This window comes from Sycon ciliatum, chromosome 9 (genome assembly GCF_964019385.1).
Source record: "Sycon ciliatum chromosome 9, ocSycCili1.1, whole genome shotgun sequence".
NCBI lineage: Eukaryota > Metazoa > Porifera > Calcarea > Leucosolenida > Sycettidae > Sycon > Sycon ciliatum.
In genome coordinates this window covers 24402487-24421133 of record NC_088651.1, presented here as the reverse complement: position 1 = coordinate 24421133, position 18647 = coordinate 24402487, and the positions used below count along the sequence as shown (strand labels likewise).

The 18647-nt window shown below is 47.9% G+C and overlaps 3 protein-coding genes across 3 annotated transcripts; 1 reads left to right on the top strand and 2 right to left on the bottom strand.

The window, feature by feature from the left end:
* The first annotated feature begins 1820 nt into the window (after positions 1–1820).
* Positions 1821–4334, top strand: LOC135824377 (uncharacterized). The gene is made up of 2 exons (XM_065337109.1): positions 1821–3578; positions 4278–4334. The coding sequence occupies exons 1-2, from the start codon at positions 1821–1823 to the stop codon at positions 4332–4334; spliced, it is 1815 nt and encodes a 604-aa protein (XP_065193181.1).
* Positions 4335–6491: 2157 nt separating this feature from the next.
* Positions 6492–6884, bottom strand: LOC135824376 (uncharacterized). The gene has a single exon (XM_065337108.1). The coding sequence runs from the start codon at positions 6882–6884 to the stop codon at positions 6492–6494; it is 393 nt and encodes a 130-aa protein (XP_065193180.1).
* Positions 6885–15983: 9099 nt separating this feature from the next.
* Positions 15984–17642, bottom strand: LOC135824375 (uncharacterized). Its single transcript, XM_065337106.1, has one exon. The coding sequence runs from the start codon at positions 17640–17642 to the stop codon at positions 15984–15986; it is 1659 nt and encodes a 552-aa protein (XP_065193178.1).
* Positions 17643–18647: the final 1005 nt, after the last annotated feature.

The following is an 18647-nucleotide window of genomic DNA, read 5'->3' as shown; positions in this document are numbered from 1 at the left end:
GGGGAGTCCAGGGACTTGCGTTCAGCGATGGCGATTAGTTCCTAGTACCCCATTGGGGAAAGATCGAGGTTCTGGTCCAGGGACATTCTTAGTTTCAACAAGGACAAAGGTAGAAGGGTAAACTGCTGTGGGGGGGGGGGGGGGGCTCCCGAAAAGCTGTTCCGAGGAGCACCAAAAACGTCAACCACCCCTGAGATTCAAAACTTTTTATTTTATTTTTTATTAGGGTAGATGATGAGACTCAGACAAAGACGAATGGAGCGATTACCAGCCCGCCCGCCCGCCCGCCCGCCCGCACAAGTAGCTTCCCAGGCCAACGGAACAAAAGGCGACAAAAGATGAGTACGATGTAACAAATTAGTATGGTGTACATGCAGGCCAGCTTGTAGGTTGTAGAACGAATGGGAGGAGGTACCTAACACAACATATTCCACACACGGAGTTACCACGATACAGCTTGGACAACAGGATGATCATTGGAACTCCTGAACAGCACTGCCACATAATGTTTACATGTGCGTTGGCACCTAGTGTATTCATGACTGGCGCTGGAAGTACTCATGATCCACCGATTCAATGAATAAAACATTTGAAAAATTATGTTGGACTTCTATAAGATGATGAACGCACGTTAAAAACTGTTCACCTGTTTTCTCCAGAACATTGCACTTTTCTACATTACTTCATCATTTAGTATCACCTGATTAATTGTGACAAACTTGTAACCGTGCGGGCTAAGTCGCACGTGTACACGTAATTGGATTCTGCCAAGCGATGGATGCTGCTCGGACAGAGGCGTTATGATGAGGTCTGAGACGATCACCGTCAAGTCTCCAGCCGGGAGGTTCGTAGAAGTGGCTTGTCCGAATAATGTGAACGTATATATCTGTCGCAATTCTACTAATCCCTGTATGACGCCCGCTGCTGAATGTATATTCGTATTGGTTCCAGCGTGACTGTAGAGCACACTCATCGTAGCGTTCTTGTTAAAGAAAGGCGATCCCCACAACAACGGGTAAGGACCCTGTCCGGGAACAGGTTGAAACGCCGTATCGTTTATATCAGCCAGATCTGCCAGCTGCGACAGTACTCCAAGGAACATACCCAGGAGTCTCTCGCTTTCGGAAGTGCTAAGTGTTACTGGATGTTCGTTCATTTTGATCAGGGCAACTCCAGTCCTCGTCAGGAAAAGAAATTGAAGTCGGTCCAGCACAAGACGTTAGAGAACGACGACAGATACAACATTTTACTATATCAGTTTTTCTGTACGGGAGAGCGAGTGACGCCGCTCGGTCATGGCCGTCAGCTTCGGTTAGCCCATGGGTAATGTCTCTTCGCCAGGAAACAGGCAAGCTTGTGGAAGTATTTTGAGTAGTGGAGCAAAAGGCGAGGGCTTGTTTCGCATTGGTACGTTCAACGTCCGTGGACTTACTTCAAATTTCAAAAAAAATCAACTTATTTCAGACCTCAATAAATACAGAGTTGGACTCTGCTGTCTTCAGGAGACTAAAATCTCCGAAGGGTACGATGGAAATATTGACAACTACCGTCTACTGTGTCTCTCGTCGTCGTGTCGACATTATGGACTCGGATTCGTGGTGGAAAAGCAGTTACTGCACCGAATATATAGATATTGGCAGGTGTCGGACCGTATCGCCGTGCTACAGTTATGGCTCTCCGGGAGAACGCTGTGCTCATTTGTAAATGTCTACGCCCCGACGTCAACACGCGTTGCAGCAGACCATTCATGCCTAGACGAGTTCTACAACAGCTTGCTGGAAACAATTCAAAAACTAAGGTCTTCATCGCTGCTGTTCCTGATGGGAGACTTCAACGCAAAACTTGGGAAACGACCACCCAGTGACTGCCACTCCGTATCCTATGCTGGTTCACACTCAAGGGGCCATCGCAACTACAGCGGCCAGACTTTGGCTGATTTCGCGTCCAGCAATTACCTATTTGCCTGTAACACGGCGTTTCAGCACCGTGCAGAACATATCACCACATGGACAGGCTGGCGCCACAACCCTAGTGGAGGTCCACCTTTACCCATTTACAACCAAATAGATTATATCCTTTGCCGTCACAGTGAAAGGTTTGTGGTGACGGATGCCAGATCATACGCCGGGACAAGCTTAGAAAGCGATCACCGTCTTGTGCTGGCAAACCTCAACCTGACTAAGTTGTACAAAAAGCTCAAGAGGCCGCCAGTAGCCATATCCAGCAACGCAAAATTCAATATATCGGAATTTAGTGACCCGACCAAGAAAGCAAAGTACAGAGAGGCTATCAACGAACATCTACAGGACCTCGGCAGAGAGCAGGAAGGTGTCAATGCGGAGCAACATCTGCAGTATATTGTGAATGCTATGAGTGAGGCAGCAAACACATCGGTGGGCCGCGTCCCTAAAACAAACAAGACGCATAGAAATGGCTTCAGCGGGGAAATTGAAAAGCTAGCAGCAGAGAAACGCAAACTGCGTCTCGACATTACGGTGTGCAGAGATGGAACGAAGGTAAAAGAAATGAAGACGCGACGCAACAGGCTGGCACACCAAATTCGCCGGGAATGCCTCAAGTTAGCATCGACTCGACTGGACGAACGTGTAGCTGAAATAGACCAAATGAAAGACGACGCGAAAATGTTCAAAGCAACACGACTACTGCGCCGACAGCAGCAGTCACCAGTTGTGGTTGAAGACTCTGATGGCAAACTCATTGCACAACCTAGTGAATCAGTCGAAGCATTAAGGCAACACTTCCGTGCTATATTCTGTGATCCTGCTCTGGAGTCATCTAGGCTCTTACGGACAGAGGAAGACCTTAAAAACCCTATAAAGCAGCCAGAGGTACATGCCGCAGCTAAGCACTTGAATAATGGCCGAGCTTCGGGACCAGATGGGATACCTGCTGAGCTTATCAAATATGGAACACCAGCACTGTTCTCGAACATTGCCACTACATTCAACAATTATGCCAAAGACAAATCACTCAAGCTAGGCGATGGGCTACTGATCCCGATACCAAAGCCGGGAAAGAAAAGAGGTCCTCCTGGAAATGTAAGACTAGCTACCCTGTTGAACACCCTACGTAAACTTCTTTCATTGGTCATCCTGACGCGGGTCCAGCCAGCTATCAATGGGTACTTGTCACTGAACCAGAGCGGGTTCCAGTCAGGGAGAAGTACTGGAGACGTGGTATATAGCTATCGGTGGTTATCAGCAAGATGCCAGCGTGTTGCGTCGGAGATCTCAATCTTAGGCATTGATATGTCAAAGGCATTTGACACTATATCAAGGGTCAGGCTGATCGATATACTGTCAACAGTCATTGATCATGATGAGCTGCACATCATCCAGTGCCTTCTGACAGACACCACAATAAAAGTAAAGCTGAATAACATTCTCAGCCAACCATTAGTCACACATAATGGAACCCCACAAGGCGATTCTCTATCGCCAGTCCTGCTTACTGTCTACCTCGAGGCTGCATTGAGGTTGATTCGAGAGCGACTCTCACCGCGACCAGCATTGGATATTCAGCTTCAATTGCCCAATGAAACAGCGTATGCGGATGACGTAGACTTCATCAGCACCAGCCTACAATATTTGCATGACAATCAACCCATACTATCATCCTCGTTAGCGGAATACAATTTAAAAATGAATGAAGCCAAAACCGAATATACTACAATTAAAAGAGAAAAGGACAGAGTAGACGAGCGATGGCGGAACACGGTCAAACTAGGATCGATGCTTGGAGTGGAGGAAGATATCAGTCGGAGAAAACGTCTAGCAACATGCGCCTTACATCAGCTGTGGGTGATATGGCTAAGAGGTAACCATGCCCGTGAACCCCTTCGGATTAGGTTATACGGCAGCTTTATTCTCCCAATACTTCTTTATAACTGCGGCACATGGAGCCTGACAGAGACTCAAGAAAAGAAACTTGACTCGTTCCACCGCCAGCAGTTACGAGCAGTCATAGGGGTCAAATATCACCGTATAATACGCAATGAAGCACTGTACAAGCGCACTGGCTCCAAGCCACTCAGCAGAATCATCCAGTCTGCTAGGTGGAGAATGTTTGGCCACATGCTTCGACTAGACACCTCATCCCCGGTCCAGCAGGCTATGTCAGCATACTTTTAGCCAGGAAGCTCAGGGTTCCGAGGCCGCCCGAGAACAACACTCCCGCGATCCATCAACAACGACCTGAAAAATTCCAGATCCACAAACTCCCTCACATCACATGAGGATCTAATTGCACTGAGGCAGCTCGCCCAGGATCGTCGAAAGTGGAAGGAACTAATGTGTGCTGTGAGTAATGGCTGAAGTTATACAATTACACTAGAAACCCTTAACAATAATAACGGATACAATTACACTAGATACCCTTAACAATAATAACGGATACAATTACACTAGATACTCTAGATACTAGATACTCGGTACTCTAGATACTAGATACTCTAACAATTTTATCAAACATTATGATAATTACCACATCAAATGCTGCGGAGACCTATCCAGAATCGGCAATATGCTGGCCCTGGCCTGGAGATCTGCGACTATAATCAGCTTCTACTTTGCAACACTAACGGATTAGTCCCCTTTGTCGATTGATGGATCAATCGGTAGATTCGGCTCTGTTTTTCTTTCCTTTCTTTCTTGTTTTGAATTGTACGTTGAGTTCATTGGATTTCTTTGTATTCTGTATCTCGTTATCGTTATATTTCCCTCTAGCCCTCTCGCTTAGGACGAGCTTTCTTTTTTATGGCAGCTTAACCCTTTGCCGGTCTAACTCAATGTATGTGAGGGGTGGTCACGCAAATACATGTACACACAACCAGCAATAACTCAAGAACCATGTGATGTAGGTATGGGTAAACCATATATTTTCAAAATCTGTGTGCCTGAACGCGTCCAGAAAATTCAAATATGACTAGGTCCAGGCAAGGATAGGGCCCATGGTAGCCCTTCAAGTTGAGAGAAAATACAATTGCGAATGAAATAATCGAATATCACAGCACGAAGGGCATACCAAGTTCGTGATGGAGCTGAAGTCGTACGATAAACAATCAGGTAAGGGCTACGTCTTTACAAGAAACGTAGGCTCTCTACAATACCGCCATTGAACACCAACACCTCGCCATGGGCGGTACGCCAGCAGCAGCAACTCCCATTGCACGATATCGCAGTTTCGGTTTGTTCATCTCAGCGCTGCTCGCGTCAGATTCACTCTCGCTCAGATGAGTACTCAGGCGCGAGCTTACGCATGCCGTGATTCTCACGGCCAGGCGAATCAGCTGATCGCACCTGACGAGTCCTTGTGACAGTCGCTGTCGCCGTGTCGGCAGCAAGAAGGCTTCCTCTCTGTTTGGAGAATTTTGTTTCTTCATTCGTGGACGATATATTTTTTGAACTAGCAGGACTCAACGGAGCTCTTTTTCTCAACACACTACACTGCAAAACCTCCCATGACATCCAGCCTCGACTGGTGATGTTACTGCTCTCAGAGCGCTTGTCAAACACGGCCCCAAGAGATGCACTCGCATTCTTGAAATGCGCGCATGGCGGATGATCGTCTTTTCCAATTTCAACAAACTTCAGTCGATCGATACGGCAAAAATTTGTATGGTAAGCATGGTTGTTTTGCACATCGTCAGAAAGCCTTGGACCTCAGCTACGCGTAGAGCGCCATTTTAGCTGTCTCCTAGCAACAAGACCCCAAAAAAATGAGGGCCAAACGTACCGATACTATAGTATCGGTACGCTTATGGTAGACCGGTAAAGGGTTAAGCGAAGGCTATATACCTGCTTTGTGCAGGTTGATGCCAACGCGAACAAGCAAAATAATAATAATACGTTTTTCTCATCTTGTTGATCTGTTTTAAGATCTCAAAGCATCAATGCTATAAGCTGTTTAGGTGCTATGTGTAGCTCTAAATTTCTCAAAATGGCGATCATCCTAGCGACATACGTGAAGCATCTTATCACAACCCGGATATGAAATTGCACATTTTCTGCGGCGTTCATTGCTTGCTGCGCCACATTATAACCACCTTTTCCGTTTCCCTTGGGCGGGATTGATCACGCAGCGTTGAGTCGTTGACACCAGCATACTGTGCAGGGCCTGCTCTAGACATTCAACACAGCCCGGTCAGAGTGAACCTGGCGCATGCAGGCCAGCCGGGTCAGATCATCCAGCACAAAAACAACCAAAAAGCCTGCTCAAAACGCAGGAAAACAGAAGGGCGAATTTATTGCCGGAAATCGGACATTTTAGAGAACAAGGCGAACTATCAAAATCCGCAAACGTAGAAGGTACCGGTAAACGACATTATGTGAAGAATGCAAAGCAGTTCCATTGGATTCTGATTTAACAAATTGAAAAAAGGAATTCTGTTAGTGCCAGTAGCAGGACGAACATGTTCACATAATGGATCACTGGGAGGTGCCTGCAGCACCTTGTGGAGTGGCTGCTTGCTGCTACCGCATCATCTGCATGGCCAAGCCGACAGGCATCTGCTGCACCATCTGCTGAAAGGCTTCAGCAGACAGGAGAACTGGTAGAGTTGCAACTTCTGCTGCTGCTGCTCCAGCTGCTGCTGGCGCTGCTGCTGTTGCTGCTGCTGCTTCTGGCGCTGCTGCTGGCGCTGCTGCTGCTTGTGCCCCTGTTGCTGCTGCCGCTGCTGCTGCTCTGGGTGTGCGGGTCAGGTCCCTTCGTTCAGACGAGGTTGACGTTGCAGTCGTAGTGCGCCGAGTCACCTCAGAATGCCATGCAGCCATAGCATTGTCGTAGTTGAAGTCAGCGACGGCAGGAGCGTCGAGCTTGATTGCCATGATCATCTCCAGATTCCTCGTCGACAGCGAGTTCCGCATCGCCGTCTTCACAAGCTTCAGCCAGGGTCCACCTTTCTTCCAAGAGTCTTGGAAAGCGTGAGTTATTTATCTCTCCAGTGCGGTCTCCATCGTCCAAATCACCAGTCGGCTGAAAACTTGCAACTGTGTCAAAAGCTATAGCCAAAGTAACTTAGTTGCGCTTTTGACTGACTGCCCCATCTATTTTGAATGTCCTGACTTCCTGCTCGCCGCTGGCCAGATCGCGCTCGAACAATTTGACCCCAGTTGACCCTAGCCGAGTTTCCGTCACTTGTACACTATATAGTGTAGTGCGTGCGGTTGCACTAGATTTCCAACAGATGGGGTCCGCGAGTCGTAAAATACCGGTATGTTAGGAATCCATTGTCAGTTGGAGACATTTTTCAGCCTTACGTTAATAAAATCCAAAATGATAAATTATGCTTATCGATTTTTTCGCTGCATAACTCGTTCTCATGTGGTTCTTCTCTTTTTTACATTTATTACTGGCTCAGTATCCGAGTATAAATTTTGCACACCTGATGAGCCGTTACTAACAACTCGGCGAAACGTACGTCCTGTGGAACTACTTGTTATTGTAGTCAACTCGTCCACAATAGTGTCATCCATGAGGAGTACCGTTAGATATTGTCGTCCAGTTTTGTACAATTCGTTTTCGCAAAGCTTCCCCTTTCTTTTATCTTCGATATTGCTGACCCACCCAAGTTGGGTGGTGTGTTGCTTTGCTGCTTCGAATTGTAGTCAGACCACATTGTCATGTTATTAACTGGTCTCGTCTCGGAACATTCCAACCATACAGGAAACCGAATAGTACACCCCTGTACGTCGTTGTGCGGTCCTGTCACCCACCGCAGGTGCTGAGACAAATACCCATTGGCGTCAACAAGAGGCTGCAACGTATCTCATGCAATGAGGAAGTGTTCAACGATGCTAAAACGTTGTACGAGGACGCACTGGCCTCAAGTGGCCACCCGCAAACCATGACATACAAGGATGAACCGAGCAACAAGAAGAAAAAAGCGAAGAAAGGGCGCAGCCGCGACGTCATCTGGTTTAACCCGCCGTACAGTACCACGGTCAAAACCAACGTTGGCGCAAAGTTTCTGTACCTCGTCAAGAAACACTTCCCTGAAGGGTCGGCGCTACACAAGGTGTTTAACAAGAACACAACAAAAGTAAGCTACAGCTGTATGAAGAACGTAGCGTCGATTATCAAAGGGCACAATGCTGCAAAACTTCACTCGCGACCGCCAGTTGTGCCATGCAATTGTCGGGTCAAGGCGTCGTGCCCCCTCAACGGTGACTGCCAGTCTTCCGACGTCGTGTACGAGGCGCATGTAGCATCCAACGAAGTCAAGACCTACGTCGGCATGACAGCTACCACATTCAAGCAACGCTACAGCAAACACACTTCGGACTTCCGCCATGAAAAGTACGCCGCATCGACTAAGTTGTCCAAGCACATCTGGGATCTGAAAAACGAGAACCGCGGATTCGACATCAGATGGGAGATCAAGGATAGAGCACCTTCGTATAGTAACATCAGCAAGAAGTGTGGCCTATGCTTAACCGAAAAGTTCCACATCCTGAAAGCTTCAAAAGCTACCTCCCTAAGCAAGAGAAGTGAGCTGGTATCTAAATGCCCTCACCAGCGCAAGTTTCTGCTGGCCACCCTATAACATAGACAACTATGACCGCTGCGGGTTTTTTGACGCGTGATTGCAGGAGTTTGTGTGCGCTTAGATTTGTCATACGAACGCAGATGCCTGTGTATACGTGAGGACATGTGTCTATAGGTGTGTGTATATGCGTGTGTGCGTGTGTTTGTGCGTGTACGAGTTAGGGTGTGTTGGGTGGATGGGTGTCCTGTGTGTGCGTGCGCCCGTGTGCAAGTTAGGGTGTTGTGGGTGTGTGTATGTGTGTGTGTTAGTGTGTGCGTGTATGTGTGTATGTGTGTGGGTGTTACTATGTGTGTGCGTGTTAGTATGTGTGTGTGTGTGTGTGTGTGTGTGTGAGCGAGATTAAGCGCGTACTTGTTAGTGCTAGACCTCCTCCTACTGCATCTGCCTCTGAAATAGCCCGTCCCTGTATATATGTAGGACTCAGTGAGCAGTCACGTCTCGATGACCGATCACGATCCCCGTGACCAATCAAACAGTCACAAATCCCTGAAGAGCAGTCATAAAGTCACACACCAGTTTGAATCCCGGTGACCAGTCACAAACAGCCGCGACTTTCTCTGTGAACGGTCACAGGGTCCACGTCAAAATATTACGACTCAACTGTAGGCATTCACGCGATCAGCATACTTTTTTCCTTCACAGGTTTCAGAAGTGAGCAAGAAAGATTTCGATCAACTCTCGATCTCCGCGTAGTTTACTTGTAGCTCGAGTCTGGTGTGTGTGGGCTCTTCAACGAAGAGTAGTCGAAAACCTTGCAGGCTTCAGATAGAATCTCTTTTGAGAGGACGTTCTGGCTAGTAGATTGTGCTGTTCATCATATTTGAAGAACAAACTTCGTCGTTCAGAAAAGCTATTTCGGAATATTTTCAGTCAAGTAATATTTTGCATGCCGATCTTGCTAGAACGGAGACTGATTTCAACTGATCCAGCATACAAGCAACACCCGCTTTGTGTTTTTGGAGATGATGGGTGACAAGATTACAGAGTCAGAAGTGGACATCGTCGACGATACAGAGACGAAAATATAATGAAGATGGAAAAGAAAATATGTTCATCTCCAAGAAGGTACTGAGTACATCAAGCACCTTCGTGTGTGTAGCTCTGTCTTTCTTGTGGAAGACTCCACAGGAAAACATGTCCAGCTTGTTGAAACTGAAACTGCCTCTCAGTTGAAGCCGTTCAGGGAAGACATCTATTCAAGACATCATTGATCCATTCTCAAGAACCATCGTAAGAAATTAAATCAAGTCATGTTAGCGATAAGAATGGCGAACTAGACCACAGAAGTGTGAGTGTCTATTTTTGACTGCAGGAAACTGTATTTCAATATTGTGGCTCAACGTAGTGCTTACGCAGTTTACTGCTTCAAACACATCTTCATTCCTGCTCCCAAAATAACTCTTACCTTAATTAATTTTGTCCATTACGTATTTTCCTTCTACTTATAAAAGGGGAAACATACCCTAAAATCAAATTTTCACCAATTGTAGTCTTCTGGGTGCTGAGTCAAATGGTCTTGGTCCGAGGAAGCTGCGACGCTCCCTTCCTTCTTTTTTCCCAATCGAACCCGCGCACTTCCACCGAAACTGGGTGACTGCGCCCTACTAGATGGGGATTTGTATGCAAAATGTCACTAAAAGTGCTATGTCGTTCTTATAAAAACACGGATGACCGCGATTGGCCCATATGTTGTAGTCTTTTGGACGCTGAGTCGACTGGTTTTAGTCCGAAAAGGCTGCGATGCAGCGTTCCTCCTTTATTCCCAATCGAACATGGTTGAACAAGCGGTCACGTGCTCCTGGGTGCCCAAATCACCTGGTCACCGCGCCAGCAGGCGACAACTTTCACATCAAGGTTCAACTCGAGTTCAACTCGAGTAACAGGACTGCACCCAGAAAAGGTCAAACAGGCTAGTAAGTTGTACCCTGCAGGTACGGTGACCAGGTGACTGGTGTACGCAGGAGCACGTGACCGCTTGTTCAACCATGTTCGATTGGGAATAAAGGAGGAACGCTGCATCGAAGCCTTTTCGGACCAAAACCAGTCGACTCAGCGTCCAAAAGACTACAACATATGGGCCAATCGCGGTCATCCGTGCTTTTATAAGAACGAAATGGCGCTTTTAGTGACATATTGCATACAAATCCCCATCTAGTAGGGCGCAGTCACCCTGTTTCGGTGGAAGTGCGCGAGTTTGATTGGGATTCCAGTAGGAAGGGAGCGTCTCAGCTTCCTCGGACCAAGACCATTCGACTCAGCACCCCGAAGACTACAACTAGTGAAAATTTGATTTTAGGGTATACTTCCCCTTTAACTTTATAGAAATATTCACTCACTACAACTTCTTGTGATTGCTGGTGCGAATGTACCCTGCGATGCCTGCTTGTTAGTGAGAGTGCACCAGACATGTATCGATATGTATGTCTGACGAGATGTTCTTGAACTGGCATATCAGTATCACCAAGGGTACGGTTCTTCCGTCTACGCATCTCTTCTTGGCTTGTGGATTGTTTGAAAAGAGATAAAATAATGATACAGAAATACTTGTGTCCAAGTGTCGTCATGAAAACAAGCTCTACCTCTGTAACTTTGTCCACAGGGTCACGTGAATCTAGCTGGTAGTCCCGCTGCCAATTTGTGTGTGTGTTTGTGTGAGTGTGTGTGTGTGAGTAAGTGTGCGCGTGCATGTGTGAGCTTGTGTGCATGCGTGAGAAAGAGAGTGCGTGTGTGTGTGAGAGAGAGAGAGCATGTGTGTGTGTGTGTGTGCGTGTGTGAGAGAGATAGATTTAGAGAATGAGCATGTGTGTGTGTGGGGGGGGGGGGTGCGCGCGTGTGTGGATGTGTGTGTGCGTGTATGTGAGAAAAGGAACAGTGTGGGTGTGAACATGTGTGGATTTGGCATTTAAGTCCCCAGCTCTATTCTATATCATTTACGCTGAAACTGCTGCTGCATAGCCCCAAGTCTGAAGACTTGGCAACTTCACGCCTAGACCTGACTCTTGCGCTATGATACACGTCGCCTATGATACCCTTCAGAATTTCCCACCTTACTCCCCCTTATGTTCAGGATGCCCGTTTTGGAGCCATCAGTTGCCTGACGATTGTAGTATAGGTGAAACTCAGAGTTGTGACAAAGCTTCCAATCTCTCTTGTAATACAGAAATACCTATATTTTGCCTGTGACTACTCACAGAGAAAGAGTGGTCGCAACTGTACATTCCGCATATAACTGTTCGCTTGGAATTATAGTGGTCACAACTGTATTCTGTGACCGCTCAAAGGGAATTATAGTTTCCGCAACAAATCCTGCAGTACGAAGCACTCCGCGAGCAGTCACGAACTGTGTGCTTTACACATGTACATGTATGGTGATTTGTGACTGGTCATGGGGCATTGTGACTGGTAACCTAATTTGTGACTGGTCATGGGGAGTTTGTGACTGTTTCACTGGTCACGGGGACCGTGGTTGGGGCCTTGACTGGTCACTGAGTCCTACATATATTCACGCGATTACTCCTCTCGCTATCGTATTATCACACCTCTCTCCACTTAGATATACCAGCGCTGCCTCCTATTCCATTATCGGTGTCTGATGATTGGTTCAGCCATGAAACTCTGAGCCACAACGGAATTAATTCGCAAAGGTTTTCATTGTGTGCCTTTGTGTCAATAGCGAATAGAAGTTCTCTGCCTCTGCGGGGTTTGACGTAGAACTCAGCAGAGTCGGCGCATAGCAGCATATCACTGTGATGGACCTGCTGTCACGGCGCGAGCAGAGCTTGATTCTGATTGACACGACTCGTTCTGAGTGGTTGTGATACGAGGCAACATTGTTTACAATTCTCTTATTTACCAGAATTCCGACACCAAACCGAAACGACGTCCCGCCTGCGCCATACAGAGTATGGCCGTTGTCTAGAACGTCGACTCCATCACCATTCAGCCATGTCTCCGTAAGACCCAGCACGTCGAGACGATACCGTTCAAAATCCTGGATAATATTGTATGTATGTATGTATGTATATTTTTATTTGAATTCGCAAGTACACACGGGCTACAAGCCCAATTACATGGAAGCGAATGCCATAATGAGGCCAATTAAGAAAAAAAGGTGGAGGAAGGAGGAGGACGGTAGCAAAGCAACAGGGAGGACAATTCAGGACCAAAATCAACAATTGCACAAATGTGAGAGCACCTGAGACCGAGGGTACCTGTGGAGCGATAAAATGCCAAGCAAACAGAAGAAAGGAAATCGCAAGCCAATACACGCTAAACTGCACTTGAGTTAGAATGAAGGGGAAAACCGGAGCTCAACAAAATTATAACGTACAAAGTCATAATAAAAAGTCAACTGGATGAGAAGTAGCACAAGCAAACATTTCCTGACAACGAGAGGGGCTGTAACTACAGCCACAGCAGTAGCTGCTGTAGCAGCAGCAGCAGCAGCAGCAGCAGCAGCAGCAGCAGCAGCAACAACAACAACAACAGCAACAGCAACAGCAACAACAACAACAACAACAACAACAACAACAACAACAACAACAACAACAACAACAACAACAACAACAACAACAACAACAACAACAACAACAACAACAACAACAACAACAACAACAACAACAACAACAACAGCAACAGCAGCAGCAGCAGCAGCAGCGCCGTGCAGACTACTCCAAGGGGAGTATGGGACTGTGAACACAGAAGGCGGGAGAATTCACGGAGCTTGCAGATCTAGCCCGCCAGCGTGAAGGGCAGTGCAGCTACGGCGAATTCACTGGGACGATTGAGTGGGCGAACTTCGCTGGGGAGGGTGTTCCAGAGGATGGCACCACAGTGCGATGGACGGGATGTCCCTGCTGCTGACCAGGCTAGCGGCAGGCGCAAACCCTGTCCTTGCTGGAGGCGGGTGGTGTTTCCATGAGCACTTCGAAACTTGTCCTGGAGGGCTGGGCTGGCTCGATTGTGCTGGCAACGCCACACAAACCTCAGCATCTTCTGCTTGTGCAGCTCCTGAATGCTGTAGAGCTGCAAGCTGGTCAGGAGGGGTTGAACATGAGAGCGGGGTGGCTGGCCAAACACTGCCCTGGCAGCTCGGTTCGGGAGAACTTGCAAGCGAGAGACTTGCTCCTGTCGCAGGCAGGCGAAAAATGCTGTCGACCCGTACAGCAGATCAGGCATGATGATGGACTTCATGAACTGTGTACGGGCCTTCAGACTTAATGCTCGCCTAGATCGCCAGAGCGCCCCGATCTTCTGCGATACTTTCTTGGCGATGCTGTCCACGTGTTTCTGCCAGTTGAGGGAGCTGTCCAGCAGAACTCCGAGGTACTTCGCAGTGCTTGCTGCTGGCAAACTAGTCCCATTGCAATTTACAGGAATGGCTTCACTGTGCATGCTCAGGACTTGGCTCTTCGTGGAGTTCAGGATGAGGTTGCGATCCTCTAGCCTGTCAGCCACTGCAGACACTGCCCGGGTAAGCGCCGCGGAGCATTCAGTAGGCAGCCGGTGGCTGAAGTACAAGCCAATATCATTATTATTATTATTATTTTTTTTATTATTTATTCACAATCACGTGGCACTAGCCAATGAAATGGTGATGTGGGCGATAGCCAGCCATGGCGGTAATACAGCTAGAGGGGGGAAAGAAAAAGAATGAAAGGGGAACTGAAAAGCAAAAGAAGCTAGGGCAGGGCTGGATATCAACTAGTATGTTGCATTCTGCAGTAGCTGTGTGAATGTATTGTAACATTGGCAGGATTTTAGATGTTGTGGGAGGAGAGACCAATGGCGGTAAGCAAGGAAGAGAGGAGATGTTTGCATAGAGGCAGACCGCGCAATAGGGAAGCGGAGAGAGTTTCTGGTGCGCATGTCTTGAGATTGAGCAAACCAGCTTAGGCAGGAGAGAGCATGAAGAGGAGCAATGCCCAGCTTAATTTTATGAATTGTCTGGCATGCCAAAAAACGCACGCGGACCGAGAGCGGCACAGCAGAAGCAAGGCGGTATAAGTCTGCGCTTGGAGTCAGGCGAGGAAGCCGAAATAATATTTTCAAAAGACGCCTATGCATAACTTCGAGTCGAGCAATCAGTGTTTTAGAAATGCCAGCCCAAATAATGCAGCAGTAATCAAAAATAGGCAGAATGTAAGATGTGTAGATAACATGGCGACAGTCGGTGTGCAGGTGGGTGATGTGTGATGAGAGAAACCCCATTACTGAGCTAACACGGCTGTCTAAATTTTCGATCTGGGATTTCCAGGTTAAGTGTTGGTCAATAATGACGCCAAGATGCTTGTGTTTTTCAACGATGCAGAGCGGGGTTGTGGTGCCTGGAAAGGTGAAGGGACTGGTTACTAATGAAGATAGGTCACAGGAACAACTGGGGGGGATACACATTACAGCAGTTTTCGAAGAGTTGGGTTGCAATTTCCATTTTTCCATCCAATGAATAACGCCATCTATGTTGGACTGTAACTTGGCACTAGCCTCGGGGAGAGTGGGTGCTGTCACAAGTAGTGCTGTATCATCAGCATATAGTGATGTGTGATCCATTTCTGCCAGATCGTTTACATACATAAGGAAGAGGAGAGGCCCCAGGATTGATCCCTGAGGAACTCCAGACCGTACATGCCCTTTGGCAGACAGAGCAGAGCCGACACGCACCCTTTGCTGTCTGCCCGTCAGGTAAGTACTGAGCCACGTGAAGCAAGTACCATGGATTCCATGGCGCGACAGCTTGTATAGGAGCCCGCGTGTCCATACGGTGTCGAAGGCCTTGCTTAGATCAAAGAAACATAGCATGCTGTAATGGCCGTTCTCACGAACAGAAGACATCGATTGAACAAGTCTGAGAAGCTGCCAGGACGTAGAGTCGCCTTTTCGGAATCCAGACTGGGACGGATGTAGAACAGGAGACAGGTAAGTGTATAAGTGGTTGTACATAATACGTTCACACAGCTTGGAGATTGTTGACAATAATCATCCGCAAACTGTACTGTGGGCACGTCACCAGCAACCTCTGGTATGCCGCGCGTGTATACACTGAACAAGATTGGTCCTAAAACGGATCCCTGTGGAACACCGCATGTGCATGCATTACAGGGTCCGTCCTGGGTTCCAATGCGCACTTGCTGGGTTCGATGGCTGAGATAGTTGGCAAACCAACTTAATGCCGTTCCAGAAACGCCAATGTCGAACAAGTCCTGCAGCAGCGTAGGGTGACTGACTTTGTCAAACGCCTTTGACATGTCAAGTAGGCAGATGCAGCAAGGCAATGCAGAGTCCTTTGCAATGAGAACACCATCTGTTAGTAGCACAAGTGCATCTTCAGTGGAGTGATCCTTCCTGAAGGCAACTTGGGTCGGTGGTAGAACATTGTGTTCATCGAGAAATGCCACAAGCTGCCGCTGCACGAGCTTCTCTAGCAGCTTTGAGGCAATCGGCAGCAGGGATACTGGACGATAGTTCCCAGGGGATGTTGGGTCTCCAAACTTGTACAGAGGCCCGACAAGGGCCTTCTTGAAGGCAGAAGGTACAATGCCCGTTTCGTGAAGATCCGTGTGAGGGATGGCGTGAGGATATCACTGCAGGATTTGAGAAGCAGCCCAGGTATTCCATCACTGCCAGTTGCCTTCACCGGAATTATCGCTTGCAGAAGCTTATTCACAGCAGCATAAGATGCTGGTCCCAGACAGCTGAGTGAGTGTTCAGCTGGGGGTCCATTCGGTAATGGCAAGTGGGCTGGCCGATCAGGGTCAGTTACAATGTTGCTAAATGCCACGCTGACCTTGTTCACATCACATGCAGGGTCTTGCTTGCTTCCTCCTCTGCCAGTGATGGAGTTTAACAGGGACCACATCTTCCTTGGATTGCGATTGTTGACAACACATTCATCACTGAAGTACTGGTTTTTCCTCCGTCTGACAAGGTTTGCTGCCGCCGTTCGAGCACGTTTGTACTGGTGGAATAATGCTATGTTAGCCCGGTCTCGCAGCCATCTTCGGTGCAGCCTGTTCTTTGCCATCATTAGCTGGTAAGTGTCTCTGTTAAGCCATGGCCTTCTTCTGGAACGCTTCTTAACTGGGGTCATCGGGGCATGATGGTCCAGTACACGCATTATGCTAGCGTGCCAAGTGGACCACATATCGTCGACGCTCGCATATGGAGGAAAAATGTGAAGGTCTGCTGCAAGCAGGTCAGCGCGGAGAGCTGCTATATCCACTCTGTGCAGCTGCCTAGTGAGGAGGGAACTCGCTGGCTGGCTTACTTCAGTAGCACAGCTGAGTGAAGCACTCACAGCAAAGTGATCGCTGATGTCACATGGTACGATGTTCCAGGATGTTAAGCTGGCATGGTTGACCAAGACTAGATCTAGTATGGTTCCACGCACACATTGGGGCAGAACACGAGTTGGTGCTGTCACGACGTTCTGCAGTCCATAGCTTCCACACGTGTCATGCATGTGGCGCAATTGTGGGCCAGGAGAAACTGGGTCAGCATTTACATTGAAGTCGCCCATCATAGTGACCGATCCGGTGTTGTTGGTGGCTGCCTGTAAGACAGTCTCTAGTCTGGGCCAGAACGCAACTGTTTCACTTGGCGGCCGGTACACACACCCTAAGAGATGAGGCGCCCGGGCACCTTTAAGCTCGATCCAGGTGCACTCTACATCATCCGCCGTCAAATCCGGGCGAGGCTTCACGGGGAGGGTCGACCTGAAGTAGATACATGTTCCACCTCCTCTTCCACCGGCACGGTCCTGACGGGAAATACTGAAGTTTGGGATCCGGATTTCTCCATCAGACACTGTGCCATCAAGCCATGTTTCAGCAACACCGACTATGTCCCAGCACTGGTTCACGATCAGCTGCTCCAGGGCGTCGACTTTGTGCCGAAGTCTACAAATGTTGATAAAGCCAAAGCGTACCCAGGAATTTGCTGGGGCGCCTTGATGGGATCGTGGTGTAAATGGTATGGCATTAGGGTTGAGATGTCTAGTGAAAAGACCCGGAATAGATGGGGCGGCATTAGGATTAGGTTCGAGTCCTGTTGGAGAATTAGGGTCCCGCAGTGTTGCCATCATTCTTTATCACTGGTCGGATCTGTGGTGGAATGTTTCCCATTGCTGCTGCCAATATTGTCTTGTGATGCTGCATTCTGATGTTGGTCACGGTCTTTAAACTGCCATGGTCTGGCGTACAGAGGTCTTGGCCAGAAGTTTGGGGATACAACAAGCAAGAGGGCACTTGCTTCAACCATTAGTCGTGCTGACACCTTTCCATTTTCTGCTCTGTGCATGCTGCAGTCATGCACAGTGGTTTCTGCTCCAGCCTTGGCTGACCTATGTATTGACTTTTTTTATTTGACTTCGGAGCGAGGGAACATTGTACGTTCCGGATCTACACGAAGGTGCTGTTTGATCCCGGCTCACAAAAACCGAAGCAGCTTTCCCTAATCTGTCTAACTGTATTCTCATTTCCAGTCTCTTCTACTCGCGGAACAAGAAAACCCTCGCCGAAGCGAGAGCTGTTGGGGTTCAGACCGCCAGCCACAGGAATAAGTCCGGTATAAAACATATATTGAGCGAAGTTTACTAAACCCTGCGCATTATAGCAATTATGCAATCACACAAATTCTGGTGGTGTGCGTTGCGCATGGACAGCAATGTGATCGAGAAAAACAGTGAAAATGTTGGACAAGACAATCTGTTTGCTCATACGTGTACATATAAAAGAGAAAAGAAGAATAAGGCCCCCAAAGAATGTGTTTATAAAATTCTTCTCTCTTGATATCAACCACCGCTTCTAAGGTGTATTCAAGCCAATCTGATAACGTTATGCTAACGCTTTGTTGTACCGTATGTATTAGGGATTTCATATCCTAAAAACATCAGCTCGGTATTACAACTTTTGAATCACACAATGAGCACCTCATACTCTCCAAGCAAAATCCAACCAGTGAAAACTTCATTGCCTTTAAGCGCAAGCGTAACGAAGTAAAATGTTTGTCACGTACCCTCCATCGTCAGTATGTACAGTCGGTTCATGCCACCCTGTCTTCCCATGATCGCCCTAGTCTCCATCAA

Excerpts from the sequence above, each read along its gene's own strand:
- LOC135824375 (XM_065337106.1), bottom strand. The coding sequence starts at position 17,642 with ATGGCAACACTGCGGGACCCTAATTCTCCAACAGGACTCGAACCTAAT.
- LOC135824377 (XM_065337109.1), top strand. The coding sequence starts at position 1,821 with ATGGGAGACTTCAACGCAAAACTTGGGAAACGACCACCCAGTGACTGC. Across the intron at positions 3,579-4,277 it reads AAACAGCGTATGCGGATGAC|CTCGCCCAGGATCGTCGAAA; the intron begins GTAGACTTCATC and ends GCACTGAGGCAG.
- LOC135824376 (XM_065337108.1), bottom strand. The coding sequence starts at position 6,884 with ATGCGGAACTCGCTGTCGACGAGGAATCTGGAGATGATCATGGCAATC.